Source organism: Battus philenor, unplaced genomic scaffold (assembly GCF_028537555.1).
Source record: "Battus philenor isolate CCGP_79_NKW_IND1 unplaced genomic scaffold, ilBatPhil1.0.hap1 SCAF_11, whole genome shotgun sequence".
Classification (NCBI taxonomy): domain Eukaryota; kingdom Metazoa; phylum Arthropoda; class Insecta; order Lepidoptera; family Papilionidae; genus Battus; species Battus philenor.
Genome location: NW_027181673.1, coordinates 12,752,179 through 12,766,545, shown reverse-complemented (window position 1 = coordinate 12,766,545; position 14,367 = coordinate 12,752,179). Strand labels below are relative to the sequence as shown.

Below are 14,367 nucleotides of genomic sequence, written 5' to 3'. Positions count from 1 at the left end.
AAGTTATTTAAATAATACTACGTTATTTGGTTCAATCATTTACTCTGAATAATATTACAATATTGCAATCGACTTGTATATCATATGAATATACACGTTACATCCTAGTGGCTGGAGATCACTTTGGATACGCCAATCGAATGACCGATGCCTGATGAGATAGAGGATATACCGTGACCACCGCCGTAGCCGTATGAAAGGCCAGATCCGTAGCCGTATGAAAGGCCAGATCCGTAGCCGGTTGAAAGGCCAATACCTGAACCGTAACCAGAGCCTATACCTATACCGTAACCGCCGCTAATACCAGAACCGTATCCTAGACCGATACCAGACCCGATGCCAGACCCGATACTGGTAATAATGCCGCCCCCGATACCGCCTCCGATACCGCCCCCAATACCACCCCCAATGCCGCCTCCAATGCCGCCTCCAATACCGGATCCGACACCAATTCCTGAAGCGATACCTGTAGAAATACCAGAAGATATTCCCACTGCTGGAGCAACTGCGACTGCAGGTACTGGAACTCTCCTCTCGACTACAACAGGTTGAGGTACAGCAACTGGTCTGTTCACAACCACAGGCTGGGGTACCGGCACTGGCCTGTCAACTTGAACCGGCACTGGCACTCTAACCGGACGGTCGACGTAAACGGGATGAGGCACTGGCACTTGGCGGTCCACGTACACCGGACGGTCAACCGCTACTTGCTTTTCCACCGTAACCGGGTATGGTACCGGCACAGATACAGGTACTTTGACCGGGTATGGCACTTTCCTCTCGTAATACACTGGCACCTGTCGTGTTATCTCCACTGGCACTCTGTGCACAACCGGTACTGGTCGGTCCACAGCCACTGGTACTGGAACTTGCACTGGCACTGGTACTTGCCGGTCAACCGGTACGGGTACCGGGACTTGTACAGGTACTTGAACGTTGCGTGTAATAGTTCTCGTGACAAATCTTGGTACTTCTTGGCGGAGGATAACAGGGTTGGGTTCTACGGCGACTGATGTTTGAACCGCCGCAGGTGCAGCGGCTATTGCCGGACCTGCTGAAACTGCTACAGCGGGTCCACCAGCAATAGCTGAACCAACTCCAACTCCTGAACCGATAGCTATTCCGGGTCCTGCCGCTATAGCTGGTCCGGCGGCTATTCCAGAACCAATGCCCAATCCTCCTCCAGAAATTGCAATTCCGGAACCGATACCGGAACCAATACCTGAACCGATACCGTAACCGATTCCGGAACCGATTCCAGAAACGATTCCAGAACCGATTCCAGAACCGATTCCAATTCCACTGCCATAGACGATTCCGCTGCCGAGTCCGATTCCCCCGTGCAATCCGAGCCCTAACGACGACCCGTAGTGACCGGAGGAAATGATGCCTCTCTTTACTCCCTTCACTGATGCTCCATCTTTAATACCGTTTTCGAGAAGCTCTGAAACTTTTGACTTTTCTTCTATCCCCTTTGCTGTTGTTAAACTGCTGCATACCAGCAACAACTGAAATAGAAAAAAATCAAAATTTTAAACATATTCAAATATTGCCAAAAGAATAATTACGTAAATATAATGTTTTATCAAGTAGTACTTTAAAACCGGGGCACAACCTATACAGAGTTTCTTACTTTTAAATAATAGTCTAGTGTATGTATTTAGTTAGTAGATGAAATTAGATATAAAGTATGTCTTTTGGGCGAAGCGATATACAGGTTTATCTTATTGTAAATTTAAGGAGGAATATATAATTAATAATTGTAAAGTTATTACATTTAACTTCATTTTGAATAAATATGTAAAAAAGGCTTTTAATTTAAATAAGTAGAGACAGGCTAGTTGTTAGATGCCATTTCTCCCGTCCTGAATTAAAATCGGACTGTAACTAACAACGCCACTGCTGGTAATGTCACTAAAAATCTGACATAAAATATAACGTATTAAGACCAATATCTCATAAATATGACATCCACCGATCATTAGAATTTTATGGTAGATGGTCTTTGCTTTTCTCTAATATATGACTTGTAATATGATAGTAAGAAAATATAAAGCTCTTATTATAAATTAGAACAAGAAAAGACTTTATTTGAAAGACTTTATTTGATCTAATAAAGTCTTTCAATGATTGATCTCATGAATTGTAAAAATTTAATTAATTCAAAACATTAATATTCGAGAAGGCATTTATATGCGCTTTTGATTTGGCGATTATTTTAACATTATAAGTAAGCTACCACTGACTCGGAACGCTGATCTTTTGAAAAGAACCGGCCTGGAACTAAACAGTTTTTCTTTTAAATTAAATCTAACGATATTTTTTTATGTGTACATTATAACATCAATCATGATGTGTAAAATAATGTATAATGTAAATCAAAATGAAAAGAAATAAGAATTATATTAGGAATAAATTAAAATGTAATTTAAATAACTTTGATTTATTAAAACTGTGATAAATATACCTATAAGAAAATACATTAAAAATATGTGATAAACTGTAATAATAAAGACCAAGCTGCAGGGATGAGGATGGATGAATGGGATAAAAAAGAAGAGAAAGATAGAAAGAATTGGAGAGTGAAGGAACGGAAAGATACTCGTAGATAATGTGATGCATGGAAGAAGAGTATGGTAATAAATTTCTTATTGAATTGAAAGGAATGTGAAAAAATTAATAAAAGAAAAATAAAATCCCTGTTCCCACACAAATAGCACCCCTATTTGTGAAAAGGAGAGATCCCCAATAGCGGGGGCGATAAGAAAAAAAAACATTAATCATGTTAATGAGTCAACGAATCAATTTCCACGCATTTCGATGAACTTAAAACTTATGAATTCTTAGATTTATTTATTAATATACTTCTTCTATAATAAATTATCATCAATTTCAGTTAGAGTTAGTACGTAATGGCGTCGGACAACTTAAAATACCGCTACGATGGTTCGCTTTCTGATTTAGCCAACAACAATCGAAAGAATCAAAACTAAATCGAATTTGTAATTCATAGTTAATATACAGTTTGGGAAATATTTTGAAAAAACTAAATCTCACGAGAAATTACCAAGTGAACAATCTATTCACAATGTCTCACAGTCGACAAAAAGGCATATGTGAATGCGTTGATTGACAAAATTGAGAGCAAGGTTGGTGGCTTTGCAAAATTAAAGTTACCTTAGATTTCTTATTGCCATATACCGTTTACTACTAATCTAGGTAACAGTTGTTAATTTAAATTTAGAATATCCTAATGTATCCTATATACATTAGGATATTCTAAATTTAAATTTCATAAACATTAAAAAGTATTTATTTTATCCTAAACAGCCAGCTCAACTAATGAATTGAAACATTTTTTCTTACATAAATATTAAAGTAGAATTAATAATTCAACGTTTTGATGTAGAACATAACGGCTGAAGTTAAAGATTTACGGCCTATGCGATAAAGGGTCAAGGTAAATTTACACAGATGCACGGGTTAGATAAAAACTGCCTTTTTTAAACTAGTACATGGCATCATGTATCATATAACTGTTCTATATATACAATGGTCTACATATAACATATAAGTAGAATGAATATTTGGAAACGTTTTCGGATATATCTATTTAAAGAAATATAAATATTACAACTAAATATAACTCAGGAGAAGTTGTTAGCTGTTTATTTATGATACATATTTATTAACATTTATCTATAACAATGGTAAACAAATGATAGAGAACTTAGACTTGCGGTTGTAGGTCACGGATTTGGTTCCTGGTATACGATCTTATAATTCATACTATATGCATTAGTTATATCGGATCGCCACTGCTCACAGGGAATTTTCCAAAAAAATAGGCAGCATGGTTCTCTGCGTACCATAATATCCCAGGTTTCGATCACCAACCCGCCTGTCAAGCATGGTGATAATTTTATATCTCGCCATAGATATCTTCGAGCGAGGCCTTTTGTCTCTTTTTTATATATTTAAGATATCCTTTTTATTTTTGGTATTAATGTACATAATTTCAAATAAGTGTAAAATATAATATTAAATTGAGAATATCATTTTACAATTTATGTAAGACACTAATGATCATCAATTCCGCACAGAACGTCCACAGCTAGACTTAAGCCTCGCCTCATAGATGAAACAGAATATAACGAGAAAAATCTAAGTAAATTACACTCCCTATCAATGTAAATAGTGAAGACTAATAAGTTAATATATATAATAAGACAAACTAAACACGTTTCCTTACTTATCATTGGATATATATTTGGCTTACTAGCGCCGCTATTAGTTTTTCTCAAAAACATTCAACAATTATAAAAAGGATCTCAAACTATCTGCAGTATCTTAAACAAGCTCGCAGGATATCCTTTGGCGGCAAAACTCGACGTTGATTGACCCAATCCAGTTATTTAAGTCCAACGACGAATTAAATCATTCTTACCATATACTGCCTAGAAACGGGGTCCAATCAGAGCTCCTTGCGAAATATCCTCAATCAAGATTCTGGTTCCTGCTCTGATATGGTAGTAGAGATTTGTTAGTTTGACCCAATACAAGTTTACTTATATTCTGCGATACCGTTTTAGCAAATATTAATTATTCATTAATAAATAGTGCTACATGAGATTTAATGAATGTACCATGATGTCCACGCGGTGACTAACTGGTTTTTGAATTAAGAATCTTAACTTTTTTATCTACTACATTAGAGTCTCAATAATTCAAAATTTCATGATCTGATTTAAAATGTTTGAAATTAAATAGTTTGAGACATCTGTTTTTATGCTTTATTCATATACGAGTATAAATATATCAAAATTGTACAATTTGGTTGGCACTTTCTTCAAAACAAGCCCTTTTTGGAAAAAGACTGAGAAAGATGGGAATCATCTTCGAGTATCGTTGATTACTTATTTTACATATATATAGTTACTCGTATTATACTAATTTATCAAACTGATCTACTCGTATTTTGACCAACTACAAAGTGAAGGTTGACTTGTTGAAAAGTTATGTAAAATCTCTTAATCTCAAAGACATTGTTATAAGATTACTATACAATATAACTACCACTACCGTCGTTCATCGATACAGAAAGAGAAGCCAGTTTTCTTCGTCGTTTCAACCCATAGACGCCATTCTGCAAGGCATAGGCCATCCCCAAAGATGTCTATGAGATTTTATGCTATATTCGCCACGCTTTACTGGTGGGTTGGCGATCGCAGTGTGTGTTACGATACAAAGAGGACGCTGCCGACCATCCTCTGGAAACTTGTTTATGAAAAGTTTCAATCCTTTATAATTATTGCACAAAGTTCCAAATTTCGAGTCGATTTCAGTTGGTTGATTCAAGTTTTGAATCTTTTTGATTCAGTGAGATTTCTTTCTTCCAAACGAGAGATTATATGATATTTCAAAGAAGTAAAACTATAAACAACCGCCGATTTAATACTTCTACGGAATTCAAGCCCCCTTGGCATCCTCGTAGTGCTATTACAGCACGGGCCCTGATGCTCTTTTATTCGTCCATGGCAGGAAGAGGATGCTTTAAACCTATTCTTCAATCCAATAGATAAAAAATTGATTCAAGAATCAATCGTAAAGACAAAGTATCAACTTTACTCATGACATACTTAATCTTTTTATATATAATAGGGTAACTATATCTACACTAATGGCAGTAGACAGGATGTGGGCAGAGATATAAATTCTATAATGTTTGCTCTAGATTACAACTACTTTTGATTTTAGTGAACAGCTTGATTACGTTGGGAAACGCCGGCTCGCCTAGGACTGCTTTAACAAAGTAAAATCATATACAACTTTCAATTAGGTACGCTGTCTCATTTGAATGTAATTATATCATCTAATTTATGAAAGCTTAAACAGACGTATTTCTAGATTTTAGATATATTTCAAATAGATATAATAGTAATTTTTATAATTGTTTCATCAACTAGAAAAGGAAACATGTAAAAAAATGGAGACGAACTAATTTACTAAATATATGTCATTATAAATAATTTGTCTGAAGCAAAACTATTTTATATAAACACGTGAAAAGATATTGAATTATTTTACAATTATGATAATAATTATAACGTAAGCATTTAATATTATTTGATTATAACTTTTAATTTTGCTGAGATACCCGAATTGTTAAACTCAAATTTATCATGATTATTATTAAAAAACATACATTATACAAAAATTACATTTCATCGAAAATTCGAATTTTTACTTGTTATATGTCTAGCATTTATATAACGTGTAAGTAAAGAGTTTCTTCATAAAGATGTCCTTTCCATCTATTTATTTATATCACAAATATGAAAAAGTTTTCAATGAGAAATTTTTTAATATATTTATTGATCGCATGATGCTCTTACAAAATTTTGCAGTATTAAATTTTAATTTTATTCTCCTTGACACGGGTAATGGGAGTTATTGTTTATGTTATACGAATGTAAAGCTCACCGAATTAAGTTTATTTCTGCCGTATGTATGTGATATTTTTACAAGATTGTAGTTATTAGGAAGATCTTCAAACCTATGTAGATTGTCTATGTAAGCTGGTATCCCCAAAAAGGGACCACGGCTGACTCAGACACTCTAAAGGGAATGCTAAATGTGATTCGTTTAGCATTCCTTTTCGACGTAGCCCAAGAGAGCCGAAACTTGCCACGGTTATTTTTTACATTCAGCTACTAGAGAATATTTCTAAAACTAAAATTACTACCCCTTCGGAAAGCGTCACCACTGGGAGTAGAAATGGCAGAAGAAACTCTGGCTGCCTGTTACGTGAAAGATCGACTAACTACATCCAAGTGTTATTTGTCTGCAAAACTGAATGCCAAAATTGTCGCGTCATCCGGGAAGTCCAGCACAAATATCAATCTCCAAAGAAAATGAAAGTTTTCCTTGCGTTCGTACCACAGAACGCCAGGCGAGCAATAACCTATTGACAGCTGCTCTGGAGAAAACTCTACAACCTGTTCCCGGTATGATTTGTGATCTAACTGAAAACTGAGAAAATTTCGAAAATCGATGTAAGTCTTAAGAGTTTGCGTTTGAAACCGTTAGATGGCGTTAGCAACAGATTAAAACACACTATCGGCATTCGATTATCGGAATACGCTAATGCAGGACGAATCATGCTGATTCCTTTTGAAGGGGGCCTTTCATCGTGTAGCATTTTTACAATTTGCTTCTGCGTTACAATGTTAACCGCTGTTTTTGATTTGGTCGCTCAATTGATTTTTAACCTATACAACTTGTGTTTTGAAATGTAATATACATATTTTGGAATCGTCAATAGAAAATCAGTTATATTAAGATTTTATGAGATTATATAATTATATGAAGATAACTTTAATTTCACATAATCAATGTGTTATTATTTAGTTTACTATACGTTAACCGTGTGACTTCTTTTTGATAATGACGAAGATCACTACGAAAATATGTGGAAATGTTTTAAGCGAACCGATTCTAAAAGAAAGTATTAAAAACATACTTTTAGCGCGGGTACAAAATATAGAAAGGTACAATATTAATAACATAGATATAAAAACGTGCAAAAGTAATAAATAGATATATTAACTATAATATTAAAGCCCACAAAGAGTCCATTAATTCGGATATAAATAGTGAACAAATTTATCAACATAAACCACGAAATGTTTTCATATAATTTCATCCTGCCGTAATAATAAAAGTTATATTTGTTTGTTGTGTTTTTTTGTGCATGCAATATAATAATAAAGACATTAAATAAGCCGCAATGTTCTAATATCAAAAATGTGATATACGTATTTATTTTAAAAAGTTATAAACAGTCTTAAAATTTGTCTTCGACACTGGCAAAAAGTCTAGCCGCATCATCGATAATAAAATTATGCATATAAACGTTTTGGCGGAAATTTTGTTTGTAGAATCTTTAGCGTCATATAACCTTTTACTGAAAACATCTAGTGAAATCTATAGAAAAGATCAATAATTAAAAAATATAGACTAATTAATTTATCCACAAAAACGTATATATTTTGGTGTTTCTTTAGTTATACACAATGTTATGTAGTGCATTTTTATTTTTAACTTTTAATTACGTCTTATGTAATCTTTTTTTGAGCATATAGAAATAAATAAATCACAGTATACCTTGTCTGGTGAAAATTTTGATGTGCTTTTACAAAAATCAATAGTTGTAAGAATCGTAAATAATATCAAATTAAAAATTCCAAAATATTAAATATTTAAAAAAAATGAATGTATGTAAAAACTTTTTTGGTTATAAGTAGAATTAAACAATATTTAATTTAGAGTGTGACTTATGAAAATTTTAAAAAAAGTGTACATTTTGGCGCGAAAAATATAAAAATAATGTCCTTACCATCAAAACAGGGACGACGGCCATATTGAAAAACAAATAAATTCCCGGTGTGTCACAGCCAAATCACATTACTTTGTGAATCGATTTTATTTCGATGTTATTGCCCGTACGAATTGATATGCGGACTCAGTCTGCTGGTAGGGCTCAGGAGAGCGCGCTTATATAGATGCCAGGATTGCTTTAATTCTTGCACACATTTTATTTACCGATCCCACTGTGTCATACTTAAGGACTGCATGTACGCGCCGCTCTGAATACATCTCAATTAATTTACCTATAAAATTTAACCTTTATGTAATTACGTGTTTTATAGAAAAACATCATTTTTTATTACCGGTCCTAGGCTATAATTTATTGCTTTCTTTATAAATATCCTACACAAAATTTATGTGAATTCGAAATATTTAGATGAAATTTAGTCATGTAAATATCGATTTAAGATCGATGTTCTTATATGCCTGTACTGTTGTGTTATAAGATTACTTTATAATTTTTAAAAAATGTAAGATTTTTATCTGCAGTTTTATCTTAATTTTAACGAATCTTCAATCATTTCTTTTCTTCGAGAAGAAGAAGATGTACTTCTTCTTTTCGTCTCCCGGGTCGTGCTCGCCTGTGGAGCACTTTTCCAGCAGCCATCAGTTACACCAGACGTGCCCCGCCCATTTAAGACAAGCAATTCTTCGAGCTATGTGCATAATCTTGGTTCTTCTGCTTAACTTAAAGGAAAATCAAATGCTGTCAAAAAATCTTCATTTGTCATGTTTGTTTTCTACTACGTCTGTTTCTGTGTAAATCAAAGCGGATTCTAAAATGAAATCTATTGTTTTGTTAAATCACTTATAAGCAAAGTGTACTTACAAAATAAAAATATGAACAAATATTTGTTAGTAAATAAATTAAAATTTTAAGCTTAATTTTATTTTAATTGTAATGAAAGTTTTCCTATTTCCTGTTACACATTATATTATTATTATTTCTCCTGTAGTGAATTCACTACTGGAAATGGGCTTCCTTCATAAATTTACAATAAGAATTGTTAGACCCGTGGGTGGACGCCTCAAGCTGTGCTTGCTTGTGCGTAGCCTGGACTCCAGAACGATAAAACCCTAGTAGCTATCTGTTCTGTATTTGTAACAAAAATAAACAAATTATGTGATCCTGAGATAATTAAAAAATAGTTAATTTTTACTTTAGAGATTATTGGCAATTTAGCAATCATATGGCAAAAAAACGATGATGGAAATACTTATTATTCAAAATAGAATGAATGGCAGAAATAATTGGAAATACACCGGAATTATTTCAACCGAAATGCCTGTGTGAAAGGGAAATGCAAGAGAATCTAAAGGCGTACCACCACCAGAACCATTAAGACACTGTTAAGAACACAAATAAGAATAAAAAAAATACAAAAATAAAGTGATTCGTGTAAAACATTGAAAGCAAAAAGCGTTAAACTTTTTACACCTGTATCTAATCTGTATATAAAATGAACACAACATACGTAACATTTTTTTTTAAATACTACCGGCCAATAACTCTTGTAGTACAAAATTAAGAAGTACAGGAACAAATAGTAAACAATAATTAAATTTAATACATAGTTACATGAATATTGAAAACTCTTTTTCTTGTAACATTATTATTAAATTATGTGTGAAACCATTGATTTTTGATAGGATGTACATATACATATATTACTTAACCAATGGGCGATACATTCAACCTATTTGATAACATCACCGTATATTCAATTACGTTACTTTCTTCCGTTTGGGAACATTAGCTTTGTAAGACGTTACACGATATGAATATTACGTCAACTAAATATAAATCATGTCGCAGATTTGTTTAGATATGTAATTTCTTTGAAAAAGGCCATTTATAAATATGCTACAGACACGCCTATATATAATATATAGAAACATTACGTAAGCAATAAGGGGTTCGAGAAATTGCTGAGTTAATTAGAATTACCATCTTATTTCTCTAGGAGATATATGAAAATGGTTTATTTACTGGATCTCGTTTAAGTTAGTTAAGTTTAATAAGTTCTTTCCCTATTATTTTTAAATAACAATGAACGCTGAAACGTGGTCTTTTACATTGATCTTCATTGAAAGAAGCTCATAGTTGCTCAACGTGCCATAGAGAAAGATATGCTCCATATTTCTCTTCAAGAATCAGGGATGAAGATATCTTTAGAAGAAAGGAAGTAACCAGTGGAACCCATCGAAGTATGTGTGATCATGTAGCAAGCAGGACAGATGGTCAATGGAGACATAAGATTCTGGAGTGTCGAACAAGCACCAGTAAACACAGCGTAGGCAGTTGATCCAAAAGGTGAACAGGCAACATTCTAGAAGTCGTCGGACAATACTGCCTATTGGTGATCTATTTGGAAGGCATATGTTAAGCATATGCGAAGGCATATGGGTTATCTTTTAACCCGTTTGAAACCTTTGTTGCTTTAAGTCGTACAACGTTTTTACAGAAGCGCTAAATTTGACACGTGTTTTCATCAAACATTAATCATTCAAAATGGTAAATAATGTTAATGAAGAAACATGTCATTTTAAAATTGTTATAATAGATGTAGTTATTGAATTACATGTATCATATGTACCACAACTGGATCGTATTAGCAAAGGACAGGCCTTCTGCTACGTAACATGCGCCACAAAATTGAGCAACGAAGCCTTAGAATGCCGGCAGAGTGACCTGCTTAACCCCGGAAATTGAGAATTCACCCACACCCAGTAAAATAGCAACATGGTCAATGTATTTTTGATATATTCTTATAATATCCTTTTAATTTTAAACTTTACTGCGACGAACAATCTGTATTGTCAAGTTAAACACCTTTCATAACGATCACTGAGCTTAATGTTTTTACTTATACTTTATACTGGCTGTACCTGGTTAAGTATTTTGTTAAGCATTAATACTTATTGAAATTCTGTCGTTATTGAAATAAAAATTATTGTAATTATAATTTAATGTAATTTTCATAGTAATCGACGATTTAATACAAAATAGATTTTCTGTTTTGTAAACTTTAATAATAACGAAATTATAACTTTTTGTAATGGTTTACAGTAAGCAATACTTTTTGTATCATTACATCACGTCTTGTGAACTATGGTGGACCAGCGGTAGAGGATTGAGACTTGCGATCGTCGGTCGCGTGTTCGATTCCCGAGATACAATCTTGTATAATTCATACTTTTTTAATTAATTATATAGAATAGCCACTAGTCATAAACAGGTGTACAGGGGATGGACAGCAACGTTCTCTGTGGACCATAAAACTACACTGCGATGGCCAACTTCCCTGCCAAGCGTGGTGATTAATTTATATCCCCCCGTAGATATATTTGGGGGAGACCATTGCTTTACAGAAGGTGTTTAAAAGCTGAAACAACGACTTCGCGTCTTTCTTTGGTTTCAATTGACGTCAAATATTTGACAACTAGAAACACGTGTGTTAATTTACTCTTTGGCTTGTATGAGAAAAGAAAGTATGAAATCAACATTTTACTAATTTCGGAGTAATTTATGCAATTTTTCTCTCCTGTTGATCCTACCAGGTCATTGAGGAAATACATGAAATAAAATGACGAATAGAACGATCTGTTTTCAAGGTATAGCAACGTGTCTTGCGATTAGTTTTTTTTCTAACGACATGTATAAAATAACAAACAAAAATGACTGGGGTACTGCTAATAAATGGTTTAAGTTTACCGATAGAAGAATTGATTGAAGAAGCACATCATTTGAGGACAACGTTGGGAGACCACGTGGCATAATACAGTACCTAAGCTCTTTATAAAACTATTGATTAGTTTCTAATATGGCTACAAAACAAAGCAGAATTCACGAGACAATATGCTCAAAACTATAAGCTGTTAAGCTCATGTTAGCTTGTCTAAATTTATTCGCAGATTTTTTGAAGAAAAGTTGGCTTTTCTCTGTTTACCCTTTATTGAACATTTTGATTTATAACGAATATTTTTGTTGACAAAATGACACACGGATCTGACAAGATACAAAAAAATTCAGCGAGGCTATAATTTTATATAATTACTTATTCAATTAATATTTAAATAACCTGGAGGCGAATACGTGTTTTTTTTATTTGGATCTATATTCCATAGACATTAGCGTCTGTGCCTTTGTTACTTGATTTACGTGTAATATTTCCCAAATTTACTTTTTTATTGCTCACGTTTTTGCATTTTACAGCGTTTTCTCTCTTTAACTATTTACTAGACTAAAACTTAAATCGTACACTATTTAAAACTAACTTGATGTCCACTAATTAACATTTTATTAAGTTACTGGTGTATTGTTAGTTTTTCCACGCCCTAATAATATCTAGATGTTAAAACTACGATTCAGGTGACCACTTCTTCATCCCTGCTTCATATTGCTATCCTCAGGTTGTACGCTAGTATTTATGCAGCGGTTGCGATCGCACCTTGAGTCTCATCCGTGTAATGCATACACCAGTTCGTGTCGCGTGATATTGCTACCATCGCATGATGGACACTGTTTTACAGCCCGAGGGTGTCTGTTATTCGATGAACTACGATGACCCCCTCGCCCTTTAAACCCTGAGCCTCATGGATGGTGAGCGTCTTTGAACCTGCCTCTGTACCTGGCTTGGGTGTGAGTTAGATGTTTCTCTGTTTTGAGATACACGTGGCAATAGATGTGCGATGTTGTGTGAAATTATATATAGCAACCCTTAATAAACGAATGTTATTTAATTTTTGTTCTACTACTAAGAGCTTTCTGTTCATTTTCTAGAATTCTATTGTAGGCGCGTACATTGCATATAAAAGCATTAACTATCTCAATGAAGTCGAAACGTACACGCAGATGGTATTATTTCGCTTATGGTATTCGTATTGTGTATACCAATCACACTTCTTTGGAGTTTCCCTATTAATTTTGTGGATATACAATATATTTTCATACACATGTATATTCTATAGCTTCTATAGCACATGTATAGTTTTTAAGGTTTGTAAGTGGAGACCACGTACCGACTAAAGTATTGCAGAACATTTACCGACAAGGTAGACAATATTACCTTAAGACGATGCTTCCAAAAGTTTTTAATAAAAATCTGTGAGAGGGGCCCATGTCCAGATGTGGACGTCCTGTGTCTGAAATAATGATAATGTCTCCTTTTAATTAAAGTCAAAATAATATCACTATTATGACCGTGTCAAAATAAAAATCCACAAATCCTCTTACTACTATAAAAATGTTAACAAAAATTTTGAAATATCAACACTTAGTAGTGATTAAAATTACGTATTAAAAAAAAAACAGTAATAATTGCGCATGCGGCAAATAATGCGAATCATAAGTGCCAAACATCGAGCACTAATCAGTGTAACATTACTCCTGAGGATGCCCCGTGGAGAGGTGAAACATGTGTTGAGTGAATTAACGGTGGTAGTTGTGTAATACGCATTTATCAGCAGGCTGGCGGGCGGTGCACTTTATTGCACGACCATTGCTATAAAGCGGAAGTAGCTATATATATTAGTTCTTTTCTTACTTAGGATGGACTTCTGCAAAGTAACGCCTGAATCAATTAGATATTGAAGGCCTATGCCTTACAGTGGGTGTCTATCGGCTGACATGATGATGATCATCAATGATTGTTTAAGATTTCTCCATCACTCACTGTACCTTTTTATACCAGAAAACTATGAGAGGTTCATATAAGTGATACTGTATGTATGTAACCCTTTAGCTCTGTAAAAACATAGTGAAAATTGCATTGTGCGGACTGCGCTATGTCTGCTGGCTTCGTCACTTATACATGATCAACAAACCTGAACACAGTTCTATGTTAGCAATATGGTAAGGTTAGTTTTGATAAACTATTATAATAGGTTGAGGAAAATATTCATCCGCATTTCATAAGAAAATTCAAAATATATTCT

At 33.8% G+C, this 14,367-nt stretch overlaps 1 protein-coding gene across 1 annotated transcript; it reads right to left on the bottom strand.

The window, feature by feature from the left end:
* Window positions 1-104: 104 nt before the first annotated feature.
* LOC137929913 (uncharacterized) lies at window positions 105-8,422 on the bottom strand. Its single transcript, XM_068773044.1, has 2 exons — window positions 8,399-8,422; window positions 105-1,508 (listed from the first exon to the last, which is right to left on the bottom strand). Exons 1-2 carry the CDS (start codon window positions 8,420-8,422, stop codon window positions 105-107), a joined length of 1,428 nt encoding a protein of 475 aa, XP_068629145.1.
* Window positions 8,423-14,367: the final 5,945 nt, after the last annotated feature.

Excerpts from the sequence above, each read along its gene's own strand:
- LOC137929913 (XM_068773044.1), bottom strand. The coding sequence starts at position 8,422 with ATGGCCGTCGTCCCTGTTTTGATG. Across the intron at positions 1,509-8,398 it reads CCGTCGTCCCTGTTTTGATG|TTGTTGCTGGTATGCAGCAG; the intron begins GTAAGGACATTA and ends TTTCTATTTCAG.